Consider the following 25161-nt stretch of genomic DNA (forward strand, 5'->3'; position numbering starts at 1 on the left):
CCTGCGTGAGTAAGACTTAAAACCCCATTTCCTTAATTCATTGCTTAAAATCACTGAATATTGTTAATAGGGAGCTATAAAAAAAATACAACAAACAAAAATTGTTGAGATGAAATTTTTTTGTTTTTAATTTAATATGACATAAAAAAAAATGTTGGGATGAAATTTTGTATTTTTAATTTAATATGACATACAAAAATATGATAACAATGAATGAATGATGATGGATGATTTTGATTGGTCCACGATTCTTGTCTTTATATCCCTGTTTTAATGTCGACTTCCTCGTCTGAAAGAGTTCAGAATAAATAAATTAATTACATTGTATCAAGATATGGTTCAACAAAGGTAAACCACACCAATACAATAGTTCCCAATCCTAAAGGTAAACCAGGCCAATACAATAGTTCCCAATCCTAAAGGTAAACCAGGCCAATACAGTAGTTGCCAATCCTAAAGGTAAACCACACCAATACAATAGTTCACAATCCTGAAGTGATGGGCATACTAGCCAAATCAATCGACCCCGAAATTCGCTTAACGTGCCCAGTGTCATTGAGTCGAATTTCTATTTTGGCGATTTATTCGGCTAGTGATGGCTTAACCCTTTTCCACTAGCAGACCCTTTGGGACATTTTACAAATCTCTGAAGATCCCCCACATCTTTATTTACTCTTTCTCAATATTTCCCTGAGTATTAGGACGTATTTAACCATGTTTTAGGTAAATGTTTGGGTTAGGGTTAGGAGTATTAGGACATATTTAACCATGTTTTAGGTAAATGTTTGGGTTAGGGTTAGGAGTATTAGGACGTATTTAACCATGTTTTAGGTAAATGTTTGGGTTAGGGTTAGGAGTATTAGGACGTATTTAACCATGTTTTAGGTAAATGTTTGGGTTAGGGTTAGGAGCATTAGGACGTATTTAACCATGTTTTAGGTAAATGTTTGGGTTAGGGTTAGGAGCATTAGGATGTATGTAACCATGTTTTAGAGAAATGTTTGATCAATCCTCTCGTAAGCCATCTACTGCACAGAGATGAATCTACTTCATACTTCGAGAATAGATCTCTGTCCTACATGGCCGATATATCAAAATAGATCTCTGTCCTACATGGCCGATATATCAAAATAGATCTCTGTCCTACATGGCCGATATATCAAAATATTAGTATACTCTTTTGTGATTCAGTTCTACTCCGTTTCACATCTGTCATACACACAGAGACTAAATAAACTTCTTCAATTTTATTAATTGGAAGCAGAATAAATACTTGACAATATCCAAAAATATACTTAGTGTTTTCGACTAAAATTCTTGATTAAGGACTTAAAATGTCTTTCAACTAGCTTAGTGTCTGTTCTCAAGCGCAGCTAACTGTAGACAGGCAGCACAAGTTTAGTATGCTATAGCTATGTAGACAGACAGCACAAGTTTAGTATGCTACAGCTATGTAGACAGACAGCACAAGTTTAGTATGCTACAGCTATGTAGACAGACAGCCTTAGTTTAGTATGCTACAGCTATGTAGACAGACAGCACAAGTTTAGTATGCTACAGCTATTGAAATTCAAACTGAATTTAACATGGCTATTTCTTTTCTCAGTCGGGGGATCACGTGGCTAAGTGGGTAAGACGCTGGCTCGCTAGTCTGGAGGTCGGGTGTTCGATCCCTGCATTGGCCGAGAAAGTTCATCCAGATTTTCCGGCGTGGTTTCCCCTTGTCAGTGATGCAGGACGGAGGGCCTGACAAGGACAGCTGTCTAGTCGTTCGGATGGGACGAAAAACCGAGGTCCCGTAAAAGATTCGTTGGCAGTTGGAATTCGATATAAGAGTAGGCCGTAGTGCCGCTGCCCGGGCAAAATTTCCCTCATAGCACACTGTATGGCGTATGCCCGTCTTCATTAGCCCAGTTTAGGAGGGAACAGTAGGACGTTAACCCCATTTGATTTCATTTCATTTCTTTTCTCAGTCCTATTGACTATTTTGATTTGTAATTATAGAATATCTCATAAAACACATACAAAAACTGACTGACGGGTGGAATTGATTGAGGGGGTCTTGAGAAATTTAAGTCAGTGCTTAACACAAGAGAGAGGTAAATGGGGTTTAACGTCCACTCGACACAAACTAGACTAACATATGGTACAATTTTATTTCAATAATTCACTTATGAGTAGGGGTCTTTTGCTTTGGGGGGAAATCAGAGGCCCCGGAGAAAACCCACGAGGTTGGACAGGCGACCCTACTCCTTGTCACGTACAACCAAGGAATCGAAACCATGCCAGCTGACTCAATGACAGACCTTATGAGATAGCGCGCACACGCTAACCATTCGGCCATCCAACCACCCAATGTTTAATACAAGCAGTCCCAGACGACATATATGTCCAAGTACGAACTCCTGGCCCTAATAATTTTACATTGTATTATAGAAAAAACTCACTTTGATTTGGGTGTTACGGCCGTATCCATGGTAACCTTACAACTCTTACACTCCCATCGTCCAGTAGGTATAGCTTTAACACCAACACAGAATGTATGATACCCTCGATCACATCTATCACAGAACATCATCTTATCCTGTAATAAAAACACAGAATGTATGATAGCCTCTATCACCTGCAAAAACCCCACAAGGTTGTCACGTACAACCAGGCCACTTGACTCACTGACGGACCTTATGATACAACGCCAATCAGAAAAGGTCATCGGTTGATAATGAAATTAAATGGGGTTTAACATCCTACTGGGCTAATGAAGACGGGCATATGCCATACAGTGTGCTATGAGGGTAATTTTGCCCGTGCAGTGGCACTATGGTCTACTCTTATATCGAATTCCAACTGCCAAGGGATCTTTTACATGCATGCCAATGGATACACAGGACCTCGGTTTTTCCGTCCCATCCGAATGACTAGATTGCTGTCCTTGTCAGGCCCTCTGTCCTGCAGCAATGACAAGGGGAAACCATGTCAGAAAATCTGGATGAACTTTCTCGGGCAGTGCCGGGATTGAACATCTGACCTCCAGGCCAGCGAGCCAGCGTCTTACCCAGCTCCCGGTTGATAATGACCTCCAGGCCAGCGAACCAGCGTCTTACCCAGCTCCCGGTTAATAATGACCTCCAGGCTAGCGAGCCAGCGTCTTACCCAGCTCCCGGTTGATAATGTAAATGGTATGAGTTTTACAGTGATAAATTACCTCATCATACGGATCCATACATTCAACACATGTTTTACATTCCATACATTGCCAAGGATACGTCTGTATTACACCCACCATTTCAGCTGTTAATTCTAAACATGTTGGATGACCTGTACAGATAAAAATAAAACTGTGTTTATTTAATATTACACTTTAAAATGACACCAAATAATGCTACTGTTACAGCACAATCTGTATACAAACACCATTAAGCACAGGGACCGTCTAAACACCCTTAAGTACAGGAACCGTCCAAACCCCCTTAAGCACAGGGAGAGTCCAAATCTGTCCAACACTACTGATAAACCACCTTAGAAATAAAAATACACAACCAGACTGTGAGAGATGCGAGATCCTCCCCCCCAAGTTAGATTGGATATACACAACCAGATTGTGAGACATTCCAGAGCCTAGATTGGAAAAACCACGTAAAATTAAAAATAGAATTTATACAAGAACTGAATTTTGAGACATCCCAGATCCTGTTCCCTAAGTTAAAAAAATAAAATACCAATAAGCTCCTATCCGCAAGTTAAACTAGAAATAGAATGCCCGACAAATGGATTACAAAATTCTGTCCCAAGTAAAATTAGAGAGAGAGAGATAAATGAAGTTTAATGTCCACTCGACACAAACTAGGTCATTTCAGGACTAACACATGGTTCAATTTTATTTCAATAATTTGCATGCGCGTAAGGTTTTTTTAGCAATTGGAGGAAATCGGAGGACCCGGAGAAAACCCACAAGGTTGGATAGGCGACCCTACTCCTTGTACAACCTGGGGAATCGAAACCACGCCAGTTGACACAATGACAGACCTTAGGATACAGCATGCACATGCTAACCATTCGGCCCCCCCCCCCCCAAAAGTAAAATTAGAAACAGAATGCATAACAGCCTGATTCTAGGATCCTGCTGTCATGTTGGATTAGAAATATAATATTCGCGTACATACCCCCTGCACCACATTCAGAACAGTTTATATACAATATACAAGTACATACCCCCTGCACCACATTCAGAACAGTATATATACAATATACAAGTAAATACCCCCTGCACCACATTCAGAACAGTTTATATATAAGTACATACCTCCAGCACCACATTCAGAACAGTTTATTATTTCTTCTTTTACTTTTCTGATACGTTTTTTATTTTTATTTTTCTTCTCACAACGTCGACAAGTTGTCTCTTTAACAGGATCAGCTTTCTGAAAATTAGAAATTAAAAACTTCGTTTATTTATCTACTGAGTTGTTGTTGTTGGTGTTTAACGTCCGCTTCCACCGAAGTTGATATCGCAGACCGGTTGTCTTTTGTTTTATTTTCATTATCTTAGTGCACGCGCAGGGGTCTTTCCTGTGGAAGGAAACCGGAGTAAACCCACGAGGATGAGAAGGCGCCACATCCTCCAAGCCATATACGCTTACACCAGGGATCGAAACCACAACCGTAAGCCAGAGGTGACCGGCCAGCTAGAGGTCGATGTGCGGCACTCTAGACCACTAGGCCATCCAAATCCCCCATCTACTGAGTCGTCTGTCTGCATTCTTATACTGTAATGTGCGAGTCAGAGAGTGCCCCTAAATTACGTAAAGTCATAATAAAATCATGTGATGACGTGAATACGATTAAATTCGAAACAGAAGATCTTTACTGGTAATGGTTTTGTTCCGTTTTCTTAATTAAATCTTAAATAATATCAATTTGAGTAAATATTCCCATAAAAAAAAGGATATTGTCAAAAAACCGCACGATTATGTCACGATGTAAATCTGATTGAATCCAACCTGGGAGATTAACTACGGGTGATTTTTATTTTTTTCTTTCATCCCTAAATATTAAATTTGAATAAATTTTTGCTTGGATTAAAGATGGGTTCCCAGAAAAGTATTTATCGGGTGGTTATTTCCAATAAAAGTATGGCAATTTTGGTATATATGGAAAGTAGAGATATCCAATCTTACTAGAAAAATACTGAATTCCCTGAAAAACACAAATGGAGCATATACTGTACAGGATAAAAATGTAAGGGTTCCCCTAATCAACAGCCCGACGATTAGGAATTTCTGCACGTGTGATGTCAAAGGTCACACACGAACATTGAGCGCTTGATGTACAAGTTGATAAACTTTATGAAGAGTTAGACGTACAACACTTTCTGAGATAAAAATGACGGAAAAAGACGCGGGTGGTGAATAATCCGAGAATTAGGATTCGATATTTGTAATAAATAGTAAGCGATTAAAGACAACATCGTCTTATGTATGCAATGAATTCTCCTCTGACTTCCAAGAGAGGTAAGTTATGTGACGTAAACATGACCTGGTTTGATCAAATTTTTATAGCAGGGCATTACTTCGCAATTATAATGTTTGGGAAGGATTTGAAGCAAAATTATGACAAATTAATTAGTTTGAATGTGTTTTTAGTCCATATATACCATTAAATCACCCAGTTTATATGCAGGAATGTATCTTTAAGGAATGACAAAATGCACAATTATGCCACGATTTAAATCTGATTGAATCTCATCAATTTAAGTAGGTCATATTAACATGAATTAATCCATGAAATATTAGAGATTGATTAATAAATGTATAATCAGGATCCACGACTAACATTGCAGATTAAGCTGTAGATGTTACCTGATAAATAATGAGGATTAATGAGGTTTACCTGTGGTATTTGTTTATTTTCTGTCTCCCCGTCACTATTACTACCTGAATCACTACTACCATCACTATCACCATCACTAGACACGGTCTTCTCCTGTAAATAATACAATTAATACAATACACATGCTGTCCAGTAAATAATACAATTAATACACATGGCTACAAGCTGTAAATAAGATACATTTTCTGTGAACAATCAACCCTTTGTAATTTAGCTGAAAGTAGATTGATTTATGATACCATAGTGGCAGACTTTATTGAAACACTGGAATTGGGACTAAGAAAACACCCCCAGAAGTTATTTGTGGTCCAGACTTGGATGTGAAACTGCAGCTTATCTTGTACAAGGGGGAGAGCTTTGCGAGGTTTCTGTTCATTCTTGTTTGATTCTTGTCTGTGTTTTATTTTACGCTCACTAAGGGAAACTGAGAAAGAGATAAATGGAGTTCAACATCCACTCAACCAGGTCATTTTGGTAATCAACCTATGGTACAATTTTATTTCAATAATTTGCTTGAGCAGCAGTAGTAGGAACCTGTATGGCTCGGAGAAAACCCATCAAGTTAGACAGGCGAGCCTACTCCTTGTCACGTACAAGTGTGGACTCGAAACCATGCCACTCAATGACAGACCTTAATGATCTAAAGTGCACAAGTTAGACAACCTTGAAATTTGATAGATTTTAGGGCTTTTTATGTATAATATATTTTGAGATGACTCTCTCATGTCCGAACGTGATGTATAATCCACCACTCTATATAGCCTTGTTTTTATTACATTAATTCTTCTCTATGACAAATTGTTGTGATATGATTTGAAATAATAAAATATAAACCCACCTCGGCTACTTTCTTTTAGCAGCATTAAAATAAAAAGATCAAAGCTTAAGCAACATTATTTGATAAAAATATAAAATACAGTCTAGTAGACTGAGTCTACTCATAAAACATTAATTATACTGGCTAGTAGACTGAGTCTACTCATAAAACATTAATTATACTGGTTTGAATTAATGTGATGTTATTTAGTTTAAAACAAATGAGAAGAAGGTTAAGTCAGAAAAGATGTTAAATGTGGGGAAGGATAGGATAAGGGAAGGGGGTTAAATGTGGGAAAGGGCGTGGTAAGGGGAGTGGTTAAATGATAGGAAAGGTAAGGAATTAAATGAGAGGGAAGGTAGGGGAGAGAGAGAGGGAGAGAGAGAGAGAGAGAGAGAGAGAGGGGGGGTTTAAGTTTAACATCCACTCGACACAAACTAAGTCATTTCGGGACTAACACATGGTTCAAATTTTTTATTTCAATAATTTGGTTGCGCGTAGGGGTCTTTAGCATTGGGAGGAAATCGGAGGACCCAGAGAAAACCCACAAGGTTGGAAAGACGACCCTACTCCTTGTCACGTACGGAAGGTAGGATAAGGAAAGGGATTTAATGAGATGAAGGTAAGGAAAGGGGTTAAATGAGATGAAGGGTATGATACTGGAAGATCCGTAGAAAATTCACAAAGTTGGACAAACTTGACTCAATGACAGCCCTTGATCCTTCAAATGGTAAAGTTGTAGTTTAAGTAAACCTAATCATAGTAAAGAAAACAGACGCTGTTTCACCGAACTATTTCACTCAAGGATATCGAATCTAAAATGTTAAGGAAAAATGAAGTTAACCCTTTCTTCTCCATGAACAAATCTTAAACACGATAAAACTAATCAAAGAATGCCTATTATTTACAAATATTTTTCAGGATGACCGCAGTAGACATAATTACCGGTAATAAGAAATACACACGGGGGACAAGTAGAAAACTAAAAACACTGGAATGATAGAATGAGATGATGTAAAGAGAGACCAAACCTGCTGACCTCCATGAATTACCTCTTGACTATCTTCTACCTCCGAAGATTCTGTGCTCGCAACTTTCTGGACAGGTTCAACAAGTTTCGGGGGATCGTACATGGCCGTGTTGATAGGTAGATATTTTAATTCATCGGATGTATAACTTAAATACAACATCACCAACATTATATTTTATAAACAATCAAACAAGGTTAAATACAACATCAGCAGCATTATAAACAATCAATCAAGGTGAAATTACAAATACTTTAAGCTTCTTTTAATGGGCCTTAGTCTGGCCTTAGAATGGTATAATATATACCCCTGGCCTTAGAATGGAATAATATATACACTGGCCTTAGAATGGAATAATATATACCCCTGGCCTTAGAATGGAATAATATATACACTGGCCTTAGAATGGAATAATATATACACTGGCCTTAGAATGGAATAATATATACCCCTGGCCTTAGAATGGAATAATATATACCCCTGGCCTTAGAATGGAATAACATATACCCCCTGGCCTTAGAATGGAATAATATATACCCCTGGCCTTAAAATGGAATAATATATACCCCTGGCCTTAGAATGGAATGGGGTTTCATGTAATAGGTGTGCAGTGCGAGGTAGAAGATCATCCTACCGTTCTTCATCTTGAGTTCTTTTACAAGATGACCTCAATTGACTAGGTACACTTTCCATGTCAGTTCCATGGGCTCCACATCTGATAAGTGATTACCAGATTAACTGATGGTTCTTTTTGGCATAGTTTTAATTTAGTTTGAATATGTTTATACTATAAACTTTATAGTCCAAATTTATCATCAAATCACACGGTTTGTACACAGGTAAGTATCTTTAAGGTAATACAAGATTGAATATTACCTGGTATAATATACCTGAACCTGTCCAGGTAATAAAGAGAATGAGAGAAATGGGGTTTAACGTCCACTCGACACAAACTAGGTCATTTCGGGACTAACATATGGTTTAAGTAATTTTATTTCAATAATTCGCTTGCGCATAGGGGTCTTTAGCAGTGGGAGGAAACCAGAGGACCCGGAGAAAATCCACGAGTTTGGACAGGCAACCCTACTCCTTGTCACGTACAACCGGGTATTCGAAACCCCGCCAGTCAACTCAATGACAGACTTTATGATACAGCACGCGCACGCTAACCATTCAGCCATCAAACCCCCCGTCCAGGTAATAAAAGTATCTATAAGGTAATTAAGACTGAATAGTACCTGGTGTAATGTTCCTGAAATTGTCCGGGTAATAAAGCTATAGGGTAGGCACTAGGTTTGGTTAGATTAGCTGGTAGTCTTTTATAACGACCTTCTGGATAATGTACATGCTGTAACAAAATAAACAAACAATATAGAACTTGTTTAACATCCTACTAGTACCGAAATGAGAATAACACGTACTTGACACAAATATATGGCAAACAAGGTTCTTAAAGGATTTATTTCAGCGACGTTTCGACGAAGGTTCTCCCGTCTTTATCAAGCAAAGAATGACAACCATAGTACAATGAAAATATATATACAACATATGGAACAAAGAAAAATGAAATGGGGTTTAACGTCCTACTGTTCTGCTCCTATGCTGGGCTAATGAAGACGGGCATATGCAATACAGTGTGCTATGAGGGAAATTTTGCCCGGGCAGCGGCATTCCAATGTATACACGGGACCTCGTTTTTTTGTATCATCCAAAGGACTAGACAGCTGTCCTTGTCAGGCCCTTCGTCCTGCATCACTGACAAGGGGGAGGAACAAAGACAAACATTTATATACAATCAGATAAAATCATATAGAAACCATCCCTTTGGGCACTAAACTATCATAAAAGATATTTAATTAGGAATAATATTCTGTTCAATGTTCAGAGTCATTTAAGTTGTGGGCCATGTGTAACCACACACTTCGTACACCTATAAGGTAGGCAGTGATTCTAAGTTGCAGATATGTCAAATGTGTTGTAGCCAGCTAGGTCCTTATATATTATAACCAAGGGTTTTACTATATAGTGAGAGACAGAGATGAATGGGGTTTAACGTCCACTCAACACAGATTAGGTCATTTCGGGACCAACATATGTTTTTTTAATTTTATTTTAATAATTTGCTTGCGTGTAGGTATCTTTTAGCAGTGGGGGGAAATTGGAGGACCCGGAGAAAACCCACAAGTTTGGACAGGCGACCCTACTCCCTGTCATGTACAACCGGGGATTCAAAACCACGAAAGTTGACTCAATGACAGCGTGCACTTGCTAACCAATCGGCCATCCAACCCCCTTGTGCAGGATATAGTGACCGGTGTTACTTATATATTATAACAAACAGTTTTACTATAACACTGATGTTGGTAGACACGTTGGCCCCTATCTTATAACCAAGAGTTTTACTATAAATAACACTGATGTTGGGAGACATGTTGGTTCCTATCTTATAATGGTGAAATCAATAAAACAACTTACAAACGTCTGCATGTCAAAGAAAGCTTTTCTTTCTTCCTTTCTATCTCTTTGTATCTGTTGATTAAACTCTGCTGCTGATTTCATAGCTTTCTTCATGTATTCAGCCATTTTACTCTTCTCTACATTTAACTACATTTAAACAACACAGTTACAATTACAATTAAAGGGGGTGTTGCTCTATTGCTTGGAACCTTAATATAACATTTAAACAACACAGTTCAAATTACAATTAAAGGGGCTGTTGCTCTATTGCTTTGAACCTTAAAATTAGAATTAAAGGGGGTATTGCTTTATTGTTTGGAACCTAAAAAGGTATTACTCTATAGCTTGGAACCTTAAAGTTAGAATTAAAGGGGGTATTGCTCTAGTGTTTGGAATCTTAAAATTAGAATTTAAGGGTGCATTGCTCTATTGTAAATTATTAGAGATGTAAACGATCAAAATAAACTCACGGCATCATATTCTTTATGTTGTTCAAATATAGTCTGTCGTTGTTTGCCGTGCATAAACTCAGTAAATTCCTAAAATAATAAATAAAATGGGCTTTAAAGTCCTACTGTTCTGCTCTGGGTTAAATTCTAGGGAAATTCTGCATGGACTGCTGCACTACGGCCTATCAAATTCCAACTGTCAATGGACCTTTTTGTGCACACCAATGTGTATGTGAGACCTCAGGTTTCATCCCATCCGAACGATCATCTTGCACCACTGGCAAGGGCGAACCACACCAGAAATCCTGATAAACTTTCTCGGCCAACCCCTGGATTGAACACGTAACCTCCAGATTAGCAAGCTAATGTCTTACTGAGTCACCTTAGCTCCCCCCTATAGAATGAGAGAGAGAGAAATGGGGTTTAACATCCACTCAACACAAACTAGGTCATTTCGGGACTAACATATGGTTTAATTTTATTTCAATAATTTGCTTGCGCGTAGGGATCTTCAGCAGAGGGAGGAAACCGGAGGACCCGGAGAAAACCCATGAGGTTGGACAGGCGACCCTACTCCTTGTCACGTACAACCGTGGGGATTTGAAACCACACCAGTTGACTCAATGACAGGCCTTATGATACAGGCCTTATGCTAACCATTTGACCATCCAACCTCCCTCCTATAGAATGAAACCACAAGGCATGTTAAATCTAATACATGGAAAAACTGATATCAATCAAATACACATTCGTCCAATTTGTACGGGGGATCTTGCTTTTATTTTGTGTCTGATCCAATCGACAGTACTTCACTTAAATTTCACGTTGAAGTTAAAAGTCTGAACATCAAAACGCAAAGTTTTTGAAGTGAATTAAAACCTGGTTGTGATAAAAAAAAACATAATAGAATAATTGTTTATTATTTAGTGCTACTAATTACCAAGGTAACCAGACATAATAAATAATCAACATGCTTTTCAGTCGAAAACAAAATTTGAAACTAGATATTTTAATTTTGAGTCAACAACAGCCTGATAAAGTAAATGTAATGACTGTAAATACTGTCACATGAAATATATTCATAATAAAAAATAAATTTAACAAAGATATTGGTTGAATAAGCCATTAATAAAAAGACTGGATATAAGAGCATACTAACCTGATATTTTTCTGGATAATCTTTATACATGAGATCAAAGATTTCGTCACTACGTACAGCTGTTAAACCTACAGAAATATATACAAATTATTCATACAGTTTATCTCTCTATAGTTAAACATATATTATGTAAGATTTAGATAAAGAGCTGACCGTTATTACTATAATAGCTCCAAAATAGATAATGTAAAATAAATATATAAAAATTTCATTCAAATTACTTTATTTTGAGCCAAGTTAACACTGTTTGTAATTTTGACAAGATTTGTGCATTGACCATCGTAACAACAGTACCGGTACATGTATATTCAAGGCTTTTAAAGTAAATCATTGAAAGGAAGAACCGTTCTAATCTACTTAAAATCTTGAGAATCTGATGACATCGAGAGTTGATTATGGTCTGGATAAGTTATTTAATGTCTAATTAATAATTTAGATAACATTTCAGGCCTAAATAAAGACTTGCAATAGGCAGATTTAGCTCTTGCATAATGTATGATGAATAGTTTATAAAACATTTCAGGCCTAAAGAAAGACCTGCAATGGTCAGATTTAGCTCTTGCTTAAACATGCATTATGCAAGAGCAAAATCTGCTTATTACAAGTCTTTCTTTAGGCCTGAAATGTTATCTAAATAATCAATTAGACATTAATTAACTTATCCAGACCATAATAAACTCTCGATGTCAAAGCTAGCCTTCGATGTAGACTGGATTAGATTCCTATATGCCGCTATCGGCCAAAGATAATTAAATCAGAAAAAGTGGATAATCGAGACTATGCTGTTTATATTAATGATTTTAGTAATGATAACCGAGACTATGCAAAAATTTTACCGGCTTCTTTCTCGGCTCATAGTGGAACAATTTGACTGAAATTTTCAGCAAATTACCGTTACACTATCTAGTTTTTAACTATTATAGCGAGAACTGCCATCTCTTTATCTTATCTCCCATAATGTATCTTTAATGTATGTTAAATAAAATTCTATATCCAGGCTTTTATCTTTAGTCCCTATTGAATGGTAGTAAATCTGGTGAAAACATGAAATGAAATGGGGTTTAACATCCTACTGTTCAACTCCAACTGGATTAATGAAGACAGACATATGCCATAGGGAAATTTTGACTAACCAGCGGCACTACGACTTACTCTTATATCGAATTCCAACTGCCAAGGGTTCTTTTACGTGCACGCCAATGTGTGCTTTGGACCTCAGTGTTTTGGTACCACCAAAATGACTAGATGTTGTCCCTTCCTATGCCGTACATTCTGCACCACTGACAAGGGTGAACCACGTCGGAAAATTCTGATGAACTTTCTCAGCCAACAAAAGGTCGTGGACATGGAAATTCAGGGGTAGCGAGCCAACGTCTATTCACTAAGCTACCACTAATGATTGAAAATTCCAGGGAGTTTGAAAAAAAATAATAAAATGGACAGAGCTGCCAAAATTATACTCCAACAGAAAATATGGGTGTTTAATTAAACAGTATGAAGCTTTAAACCGAATAGATATTTCTAATTTATAAATTCAATCATATTCGATTTTCATGTTTAGTCCAAGCGACTATCAGGTATTCATGATTCAATCATATTCGATTTTAATGTTTAGTCCAAGCGACTATCAGGTATTCATGATTCAATCATACATTCGATTTTAATGTTTAGTCCAGGTGACTATCATGTATTCATAACTTTGGTTTATATCTTAATATATATTTCATCCACTTTTTATATATTTGTTTGATTAGATATTTCTAATTTATAAATTCTTTCATACAAGCAACTATCAGGTATTCATAACTTTAGTTTATATTTTGTATATACTTTCTTAACGTATATTTCAACCAATTTTTATATATTTGTCATTCCTAATATTTGCTTGATAAAGACGAAAGTATCCTCGTTGAAACGTCGCTTAGTATTAAACTCAGTAATTGTGTATCCATAAAATTGTACCTTGTGTTAATATGTTCTGTTACTAAATGCCAATCAGTGAAGATAATGTAATAATGTATAATCTACATGCTGCTCCAAAAGTATGTTTTATGTAATAAAATATCAATCTATTTATAAACTTAAACAACAATTCTAAAATATCTAATATTTTTTTCAAATCAAATTCAAAACTCATATCAAATAAATGATTCTATCTGATTTTAATTAATAAGGTATTTATTGAAAAGGCATGGTGAGATTCTGATTATCTACCTTTGGAGCTTTAGCCTTAGGCAATCAAATGAGACAGGGAGCCTGTATGACACTCAACAGGGGAGGTAATTACTGAAATAAAGAGGTGTTTATTTCTATTGCTCAAAGCAGCAACCTCAGTCAGCTTCCAAAGCAATAAGACACATTAGTTTAATTCAGTAGCATACAAATATCGAATTACAAATGACATAGTGTTAATAATAATTACACTCTTTGATAATCTGAAGATTGATTAAACTCCCTCCGTGAAGATAGGGATGTAGAAATTAAATTTACCTGTCCACAAGAAAAGTAATTATTAATACAGGTAAATCTCAGGTGTAATTTACACCTTTATCACCTGGTTTCTTAGATTAAACTACAGGTGATTATTAATTATTATATAAAAACTAGGAAATATTCGGTTATCTGTTTATTTTAATGTTTACGAGTTCTACAGGTAAGTCATATATTGTCTTATATCTCCTTAATTTATTCTTGTATTACCTTACAGGGGCATTATGGAAGATTAGATAAAGAGTTGGTAGTTCTCACTATAATAGTTAAAAAATAGATAACGTAAATAGAAAATACAGAAAATTTCAGTCAAATTGCTCCACTCTAAACCAAGATATTAGCCTCGATCATCATTATTAAAGTTGGTACGATAAAAAACAAAGTCTTGATTATCCATTTTTAGGTTTAATTATTTTTCCAAAGAATGTATTCCAATCGGGTAAATATCACAGGCTATCGATGCCATCTAAAGTTGATTATGGTCTGGATAGGTTAATTAATGTCTAATTAATAATTTAGATAACATTTCAGGTCTAGAGAATGTTTAATTTTTAAATATTATTACTTTTGGGGATAAAGATGATTTATTAGGTACCTTTTAACACCAACTCCATTTAGTTCTTCGGGGATCTCGAAAAATAACCAGCCCCTCGAGAATGATATTTAAAATTTCAAAATTTTAAAATTTGGAACTAAAAGCCTGTAAGTAAAGCCACCGAGTATTTTATCGTTTTAAACACGAAATAGAGAGAGAGACTGTGGTGTGTGTTTAACGTCCACTCGACACAAACTAGGTCATTTCGGGACTAACATATGGTTAATTTTATTTCATTAATTCGCTTGCGTGTAGGGCTCTTTAGCAGTGGGAGGAAACCGGAAGACCTGGAGAAAACCCACGAGGTTGGACAGATGACCCTACTCCTTATCACGTACAACCGGGGATTCGATACCACGCCAGTTGACTCAATGACAGACCGTATGATACAGCACGCACATGCTAACCATTCGGCCATCCAACCCCCCCTAAACACGAAATAGAAAGTCAAATTATTAATACATGTCCCAGAAGAACAAACTTCCAATTGTTGTGGTCATGTTATTTAATTTGGTTCTGTGATAGATAGTGCTGGCACGATATATCGTTCAATCATCGTATTGCAATTCGTCTTCTCTTGATTCTTTTTTTAAATGGTTTTTTTTTTTGTCGCTTCAATAACTAACCTGTCACTCTTTATTATCCACGTCAGACATTATCCATAGGTACACAAATATTCTTAAATTGTTTGGGTCCTTAATTTGATCCACATCAATCGCAATAGGTATCCTATCGTGCTTGCAGTAACAATACCCAGTACTAGTGACAGAACCAAAATACATATTAACATTAAGGTGATTGGTCGTAGGTAACATTTAGCACATTAATTTCTTGCAGTTGTTTCAAAATTTCACCAGTAACAATTGGGACACAACAGACGAGAGAGTAAGCAACCACTCACCTAAATCACACAATGTTTCTGTTACAACTCCTCTGTCCATTAAAAATTCTTTTTCTTCTTTATCAACAAACCGACGATACATGTCTGAAATTATACAAATCAATGATACATCACATAACAAGGACAGCTGTCTAGTCGTTCGGATAGGACAAAAACCTGAGATCCTCTGTACACATTGACGTGCACGTAAAAGATCCCTTGGCAGTTGGAAATCGATATAAGAGTAGGCCGTAGTGCCACTGTCCGGGCAAAATTTTCCTAATAGCACACTGTATGGTGCAGAAAAGTAGGACAAAAAACTGAGGTCCCGTGTATACATTGGCGTGCACTTAAAAGATCCCTTGACAGTTGGAATTCGATATAAGAGTAGGCTGTAGTGCCGCTGTCTGGGCAAAATTTCCCTAATAGCACACTGTATGGTGCAGAAAAGTAGGACGATAAACCCCATTTCATTTCATACAAATAGACAATAATGCATACTTTTAATATATGAATATTTTCAACATTTTTCGTGTTTTGTGCACAAACTGTTGAAAGTTTAACAGCAAGGAAGTTACAAATGGAAATGGGTTTTATCATTGACTGAATCTGTTGAGGGCTATATTTCAGCGGGAGGAAACCCAGGCTATAAAAATATATACGGTTTGGCAGGTGTCATGTAAAAATATGGGACCATACTCACAAGAGCAATGGTGTCAATCTTCGGAAACCCAGGCCAGGATAATGTCCGAGTTTAGGGCAGGTAACCTCGCACCTTGTTGCGTAAAACCATCAGAACCATACTGAATGGTGTCAAGCTCAGGATTTACATCACAATAAACGATGCATCGATCAGTTAAGGTGTGATTTAATGGTGAAGAGTGAGACATCATATTACTCGACATCTTGCTCGGGACTATTAAACAACTTAAAATACCGACACTATCTCAGAGGAGTCCAATATTTAATCTAGTATAAATAATGTACGATTGGCCCATTACCCGTAAATTATTTGAAATAATGGTACAGCAACATAAGATGACGTCATAACATCTGTATTTTAATATCGGTTAACAAAAAAAATAAATAAAACAATTCCATGACTGCGACGAATGAACTTCTTACTAAACCTGGTGACTGGAAGAATCCCTGGAACGCTGCAGGTCAGAGTGGATCTCCGTCATACAGTAAGACAAGAAGGATGCAATCCTTAGAAAATAATCCCAAAATAAAATCCCTTAGCAACACACTGATGAGACCGTGTAAATGGTCTCAAATTATTTATTCCTGGACGCTTTGGGATTTTAAATCATAGAAATGATCCAAGCATCTGGATCAATAATCCTCAGATCTAGAGCACATGCACAATATCTAATCGCTTTTAAATTCCAAATTTAGGATTATTTTTCACCAGTTGATGAAAAGCTGCCAACCAAAACATGTCCCGGGCCCAGTGTCACAAGACATTCTAGGAATTTCCAAGTTAAGAATTTACTCAAAATTGTTCGTCTTATTCTAACTAAAATACAGCCGTTTATAAAACTTTTGTTGTTTTAATGTATCAAGTACATCAATAAAAAACTATGTACAAAGTTTTGTGTTTCTGGATCAAAGATATTTCTCATAAACAGTGATTGAAAGTTCAGTAAATTCTTAAAGATATTGCTATAACAGTTCAAAAATAGATGATGAAAGAAGAATATATTGAAAATTTCAGTCAAATGACTTAATTCTGAACAAAGTTATCACCATTGTAATTTTTGACTAGAAATAGGAGTCAACTCTCTCTTCACCATCTCCGAGAATGGCCGATCGTTTGATTGACAGGCGTTAACTCCACCTACATAATCTCAATTATCAAGTAACGTTTTCAATGGCTGTGGTACTGTTAGCTTATTCGGTTTGAGACGGGGTTGCAATTCAATTCGTATCACATTTATTTTTTACTACAAATTAAAAATTAGACTTTTAATATATAGATAAGAAGCGAAAGTTTGAAAGGAATGGACCAAAATCAATGAGGCAGCAATGTACATAATTATAGCCGACTTCTTGTTAGCCTGTGTGTACTTTTGTACTGTAACTGTAGTGGTAGGCCTACGTGACTCCCTAAGCAGACAAATAGGAAACAGTGATCCAATGGGGCTGCAATTCAACTGGGGTGATGTTAGCTACGATGTTTATCAATTTTTACAATTTTTCTGTAAACGCAAGTGACAAAAGAGCGTATAATACCGACATCCAAACTCTCATTTTAACCACAACTAAACATACATGTAATATCAAGGCCGTATATCGAACTTTAAATCAAATTGACTGACACGCTGCCTCGCTTCGTACACTCTATCATTTAGCCTCGATCTAAAATTTCCGGGAGTATGACATTAACGTAACGGTTAATCTACGCTTACGACGCCATTTAAAAATTTAATTAATCATTGAAATCCTGTTTAAATCCAAGCCGTATCCAAGCCATCCGTGGGTCTACAGAGTTGATTTTGGGCTTGTTGTGTAAATAAAGATATAATTTCTATGACATCTGAGGCCCAAAGGAAGACCGACAATAGGCAGATTTAGCTCTTGCATAATGTATGTTTAACTTAAGCCTGAGAATGTTTTGTGAAACTGGGGCCGGGAATAAATACTATTAGACCAGTCTGTTGCTAAGGGATTTTATTTTGGGAAAAATAAAACAAGATATGATTTGGTACCTGGATATTTCCGTTTAAATGATTTTATACTGAGATATTCACTGACTTGTTCCTGCAACATATGCCATTCACCGCCATCTTGTGGCCATTGATACTCATATAATTTATCGACAGTTATAATATTCCTGAACAAAAAGAAATATAAATGATTATTTATAATATTGCTGAAAACAAAGACAAATAATTGAAAATATCTGATTTCGATTACTGAGGTGGAAAGCTCTGCAATTCATTTTTTATTTCCGTAAATGAAGAGGAAATTGATTCGTTTATTAATTGTAATCGTAAGGAAACAAAAATTATCTTATTAAATGGCATCAAGCACAGTCACAGACCCTTACTACAGCGTGTAAACTAAGTTTCAGAAAAATTTCTTGTAATTGCATCGCAGCATTGGAGAAATGGGGTTCAACGTCCACTCATTTCTGGACTAACATATGGTTCAATTTTTATTTCAATATGTTGCTTGTGCGTAGGGGTCTTTAGCAGTGGGAGGAAACCTGAGGACCCAGAGAAAACCCACGAGGTTGGACAGGCGACCCTACTCCTTGTCATGTACAACCGGGAAATCGAAACCACGCTAGCTGACTCAATGACAGACCTTGTGATACAGCACGCACGTACTAACCATTGAACAATCCGATCCCACCCCCTGCAGCATTGGAGTATTGGTTAATACAGAATTTAAAACTTACTTTGAGAATTCTTCTAGAGCACTGGCTAGGTTTCCTAATCTGGGACGTTTAGTGGGAGTTGGACCTTCTGTTGTTTGGTTTGAAAAGGTTGACATATTGGTGTCCTCGGCATTATCCATTGTATCGGAATGTAACATTGATAATGGCGTACCAAGAGGGGTGTCTTCGAACGCCGGAACATCCATTGATGTATCCCCTTCTCCATCCATAGCCGTCTCTTTAAACCTCGTGACTACATCTCGAACCTTGGTATTCAGATCAACGGAGCAAGGGCTGTTGGGGGCCTCGACAGAGAACTGAGAGTCTTCCGACGTATCAACTGATCCAGGGGAGGTAACACATGCATGTTCTACAGTTTTACCATTCTCGTTATTAATTGTTTTGATATCATCAGACCTTATTTCTCCTTCCGTTACAGTTTTAGTTTGTGTGCCTTCTATGTCCAAATTTGTTTCAACCGCGTCTATATTTGATTCTGTTTCCTCCAGACCTTTACTCTCACTGATACTTTTAAAAGCGGACACCTCGACTTCATCAACCTCCATTTTTTCCTCTGACGGCACATCAAGGGCAGGTAACTTTTTTCCTGACGGCACATCAAGGGCGGGAGACTTTTCTTCTGACGGCACTTCAAGGGCGGGAGACTTTTCTTCTGACGGCACTTCAAGGGCGGGAGACTTTTCTTCTGACGGCACTTCAAGGGCAGGAGACTTTTCTTCTGATGGCACTTCAAGGGCGGGAGACTTTTCTTCTGACGGAACATCAAGGGCGGGAGACTTTTCTTCTGATGGAACATCAAGGGCGGGAGACTTTTCTGCTGACTGAACATTAGGGGCAGGTAACTTTTCGCCTAACGGCACATCAAGGGCAGAAAACTTTTCTTCTGACTGAATATTAGACTCGGGTGACTTTTCTTTTGACTGAATATTAGACTTGGGTGACTTTTCTGTTCTTTCTGTTCCCGAAGGGTCTGCTTCTTTGTTTGTTGGCTTTTCATTTAAAATCTCATCAATATTTTCTAAAACATCCTCTACTTTGTCTTTCTCGTTTTTAATTTCTCGATCTTCCATTTCTACGGATGCCTGAGCTTCATTTTCTTCAACGCCAGAATCTAATTTTGATGGTTTCTCTGCAATAGTTTCTTTGGTAGATGAAACATCAGATTTGGTTATCATATTGTCTGTGTCTGTTGGTGGTTGTGGATCATGGTCCATAGCTTCTTCGTCTCTACTTTTACTTTCAATGTCTTTTAGAACCGGTTCAGATCTTGTACCATGAATCGGTTCAGAGCTTGTACCATGAACCGGTTCAGAGCTTGTACCATGAACCGGTTCAGGATCCGTAATAACATCTATCACAGGTTTCTTTGACTCAATTTGAGAATCTGTTACTGGGGAAGAGTCAGTTTTAGCCACAGTGTCTCTCACCGGTTTTGGATTCTCTATAGAATCTCCAGATGATCTAGGATGAGGCTTAGAATCTAAACTTGCTTTGGGGTCAGTATTGGGTGCAGGGTCAGTAACTGAATTTTTCACAACAATGGGGTCATTTTTAGAATCTGGTGCAGGGCTAGTTTTAGGTACAGAGTCATTAGTAGTATCTTTCATTTCTATGGGGTCAGTCTTGGAATCGAGAATTGGTGAAGGGTCAGTTTTAGGGACAGTATTAGAATCCTTCACTGGAACGGGGTCGCCTTTAGAATCTAAAGAGGATTTTGAGTCAACTGGTGGGGCGTCACCTTTATTAGAATCTTCTACGATTAGGGGTTCACTTTTAGAATCTAAAGTGGACCTCGGGTCAACTGGTGGGGCGTCACCATCATTAGAAACTTTTACGATTAGAGGTTGACTTTTAGAATCTAAAGTGGATCTCGGGTCAACTGTTGGGGCGTCACTTACAGGTATAGAGTCACTTTTAGAATCTTTTATGATTAGGGGGTCACTTTTAGGATCTAAAACTGGGTCAGCAGCCTTTAATGTCTCAGAAGCCGCGTGAACATTGGAATCCGGGCCAACTTTGGAATCCGGGCCAACTTTGGAATCCATTTCTGAGTCCATTTTAGAAATTTTTGGAGTTCTGGTGATGTTCGACTTTTCGTTTTCTACTGACTTATGTGTGCTTGTAGAAGTATTAGCTACACATGTGTCTATAACGTCTCGAGATTCAGGTTCGACATTTGTAACATTTGAATCAACAATGTCATGAGCTTTTAATTCACTACTTGTAACTAAATTAGACGAATCAGTTTTGGGGGCATTACTCAGTGGTTGTTCACATTGGTCAGAAATTAATTTTTCACTTGTGTCCACTTCCATTTTTTGAACTTGAGATGGATTAGATTCAGTTTCCTTTCCATCTTTTGCTGAAACTTTTGAAACATTGTCTCTTTCCGGTATAATTTGTTGCGATATTTCCGTCGTTGTTTCTGTCGTTTTTTGTGAATTGTCAGCTTTGCTGGTATTTAATGTGTTTGTATTTTCAGCTTCATTAGCACTTACGGTTTCTGTATCAGACTTTAAAGGCTTTTCTTTTACATCGAGTTTAACTTGGTCGGCGCTTTGTTGTTTTTCTCCTTTTGTGTCTTTTTCTGTGGGTATTTCTGTTGTGACTGTTTTTTTGTTTGACTCTGTTTGGTCAATTTTCACACTAGATTCTGCTTGTGTTTCTACGATGTTTGATTCCGTGGGTGTATCTGAAAGTTTTTGTGTTTCACATGAAGTCTGTGTTTCCGCTTTAGTAGATTTTTTTTTAACAGCTGTGGAGTCGGGTTGGTTTGAAGTGTTAACACTTTCCGAAGCAGAACTCTCAACTTTCAGAACTGTTCCTTCTTCCTTAGATTCTTTCTCCATTTTACCAGCCTCTTTATTCATTTCATCTTGAACCTACAAACAAAATACAACAAAATATAAATCAGTTAATTCCAAATATCAAAACACATTTCTAATTGAAGATAAACATTTATATTCCAACATTTTCTTCAAATATTCTATTGTTCTCTTACTGTCTGATTCATCGTAAATTTTAAACGGATTTCTTCGATTATAAACAAACTACTTAACGTTGGTTATTATAAACTTACCTGTGTGTTTGTAATGAACTCCCGTTCGATAAAATCCATTGCACAACTAATTATCACAACGATGAAAACAAGTTCTCTCTTGAAAAATTGAAATATCACAAACTTTTCCCAGAGAAAAATACCAATATGGAAGATGGTTACGTCACTCTGCGGAAGATATCATTTCGTATTAGGGGTGACAGCATAGGAAATTCAAGTACAATTACGACAAGAATCCATGACCACTCGGACCAAAGACCACTCGGTTCAAGACCAGTCGGACCAACTGATAGACCACTCAGCCCAAACAAATAGACTACTCGGACCATACAAAAAGACCATTCGGACCCAACAGAAAGACCACTCGGACCAATAATAAAATGTTGTTTTAATAAATTGATAATTGCGTTTGTTTTAATATAATTACTCGAACCAATAATAAAGTGTTATTTTAATAAATTGATAATTGTGTTTATTTTAATATGACTACTCGAACCAATAATAAAGTGTTATTTGAATAAACACGTGTAATGAAGCGCTATATAAATCGAACAATAATAATAATAATAATAATAATTGATAATTGTGTGTGTTTTAATATGACTACTCGAACTAATAATAACGTGTTGTTTGAATAAATTGATAATTGTATTCCAAATCGCAAAATATCGAGAACCACACTTGTAGTCACGTTTAAAAAGGGGCATATAAACGTCCGGTCTTCGTATTATTATGTGCTGTTTATATTAACGCATCAAGGGCGGATAACTTGAAAACGTGTCTCCACCCCCCAACCCCCATATATAGTAACCCAGGGGTTAGTGGGGTAGAACGGAATGAAACCACTGGGGATACCGCGAATGTGGAAAAAGTAAAATTAGGCTATCAGACAAGAACAGTATACCCGTATATGTAGAAACTGTCAAAAGTCTGGACATACCGAGTCTCATTGCAAGAGTAAAGAAAAATTAGATTGATATTTTTTTTTGGCACCATTATTAATTAATTTTAAAACTAATCGTTGATTTATTTTCCGTACACAAAATTGAACCAAACAACTCTAAATATAAGAATTCCGTATAAGAATTATTTGCTTCTTTGTATTGTGATTTAATAATAAATAAATAGCATATTGTCTAGCCTTATAATATAATTTAATTGGTCCGACTGGTCTTGTTTTGGTCCGACTGGTCTTAGTCCGAGTGGTCTTTGGTCCGAGTGGTCTGGATACCTACGACAATTGGCATTGAGTTTGAGCGTTCGCACACATAACTACCCGCATTCCTGTATTTAGTTACCGTCTTTTACATTCTAGTAAAATCTCTGCAAATTTTATAGCTTTACTTTTTGAAATATTTTGTTCTAATTATTTGATTAGCGACTCGGATGGGATTATTTACTTTTGAACACGCATGCCGCACAAACACAACTATACATTCGTTTTACGGGCTTAATCACACTTCGGTCAAAACTGTCGAATCGAGAATTAATGTTCCGCTTCTTAGGGGGTCATACGGGCTTAGTAGCATTATATACCCACCCGGGCACCCAATACGGCAATAGACACGCTGAGGGCTGCCGCAACACGCTTAAAGATGTTACTGAAGCGGTTATTATTCGATCGAAAGAATGCGTATAAAATTAAAAATACACTCAGAGAATTCGGAGGTAAGCTTCATGATCCTTGTTAAATTATTTATAACATAAAGAAGATAGGATATTTATAGTTTATTCATGACTTTATTTTTACGAGTATCCGTGCAATCAGTGATATTTTAATTGTGAAGAAAATTTGATAGACTGGCGATCAATGGTTTCCATATAAATCTCCTATGTAATTGCCTTCAATTGATATTTTTCGTCGCCCAAACCCATATACGATCAAAATGATCGCGCTGTCAAACTATCTTTCAATGTTAACCAACCCCCGCAACAGGTATATTGGATTCGACCATTACGTCACGAAGACATTGTTGACATCGACTCAGTCGAAATTACAAGTAAATTTTCAAATTTTTCAAGAGAGAAATTGTTCTCATCGTTGTGATAATTAGTTGTGCAATGGATTTTATCGAACGGGAGTTCATTACAAACACACAGGTAAGTTTATAATAACCAAAGTTAAGTAGTTTGTTCATAATCGAAGAAATCCGTTTAAAATTTACGATGAATCAGACAGTAGCTTGAAAACCAAGTTTTTAATTATGGAAATTCTTCTGAATGAGCTGCAATAAGCAGAGTTGTTCAGATGTATTCCATCCAAGTGGCTAGGTTTTAATCATGGCAAATATAAGCCCTTCATTTGACACACAAAATTTAATCATAACCGGTGGTGGTAGACATGTTGGTCGAATAAGGGGGAAAATCTTACAATATTTCAAATATAATTCTTTGTAACATTAATTTTATTATCTACATGTAGCAGTAGGACAGAGGACTTGTTAATGGACAATGTATAGTCATGCAGATCATATGAAAAACTGATCCCCTGTTTACACATTGGCGTGCACGTAAAAGAACCTTGACAGTTAGAATTCGAAATAAAAGTAGGCTGTAATGCATGCATGTTGTATGAGCGCCTTTATCAGCATGATTGGTGCAGAACAGTAGGACGTTAAACACCATTTTATTTTAATAGGCTACGATGCAATTTATAATAGGCCCCTAATAACAAAGAAAAAATGTTGTTGGAAATGGGTTATTAAACGGCAATAATAAACCCGCAGTTTCAAATTTAGCCTTTTTTCTAAATAAAAATAGAGATTTTGATACCCGGGAACGATTATAACATAGTAATTTGAAAATGTGGGCGTAAAATACATAAATTTATCGAAAAAATTATAAATTACCGGCAAACTGCCATCTGTGGCTTCCATTTTGAATAGCCTCGATTAACAGGACACTTCTTTTTGTTGTTTTTTTCAAAAACACTG

General features: G+C 36.8%; 1 protein-coding gene across 4 annotated transcripts; it reads right to left on the reverse strand.

Annotated features, from left to right (window-relative positions):
* Window positions 1–101: 101 nt before the first annotated feature.
* On the reverse strand, window positions 102–25161 carry LOC126822528 (clumping factor B). 4 transcript variants are annotated; one of them, XM_056101222.1, is made up of 15 exons: window positions 25078–25161; window positions 19171–22052; window positions 18476–18600; window positions 15786–15869; window positions 11800–11867; window positions 10662–10730; window positions 10210–10338; window positions 8973–9082; window positions 7759–7882; window positions 6728–6739; window positions 5890–5982; window positions 4304–4421; window positions 3206–3318; window positions 2448–2584; window positions 102–289 (listed from the first exon to the last, which is right to left on the reverse strand). In XM_056101222.1, the coding sequence occupies exons 1-15, from the start codon at window positions 25102–25104 to the stop codon at window positions 271–273; spliced, it is 4110 nt and encodes a 1369-aa protein (XP_055957197.1). In that variant the 5' UTR covers window positions 25105–25161; the 3' UTR covers window positions 102–270. The 4 variants fall into 4 exon arrangements, 2 of the variants coding, with proteins under 2 accessions (XP_055957197.1, XP_050407421.1); XM_050551464.1 differs by lacking the exon at window positions 6728–6739; XR_008788208.1 differs by lacking the exons at window positions 102–289; window positions 2448–2584; window positions 3206–3318 and having other exon boundaries at window positions 7746–7882.

Source organism: Patella vulgata, chromosome 5 (genome assembly GCF_932274485.2).
Source record: "Patella vulgata chromosome 5, xgPatVulg1.2, whole genome shotgun sequence".
Lineage (NCBI taxonomy): Eukaryota > Metazoa > Mollusca > Gastropoda > Patellidae > Patella > Patella vulgata.

Coding starts and splice junctions, on each gene's coding strand:
- LOC126822528 (XM_056101222.1), bottom strand. CDS start 25,104: ATGGAAGCCACAGATGGCAGTTTGCCG. Junction 10,731..11,799: donor ATTATCCAGAAAAATATCAG/GTTAGTATGCTC, acceptor TTATTATTTTAG/GAATTTACTGAGTTTATGCA. Junction 7,883..8,972: donor TTTCAGGAACATTACACCAG/GTACTATTCAGT, acceptor GTTGTATTTAAG/TTATACATCCGATGAATTAA.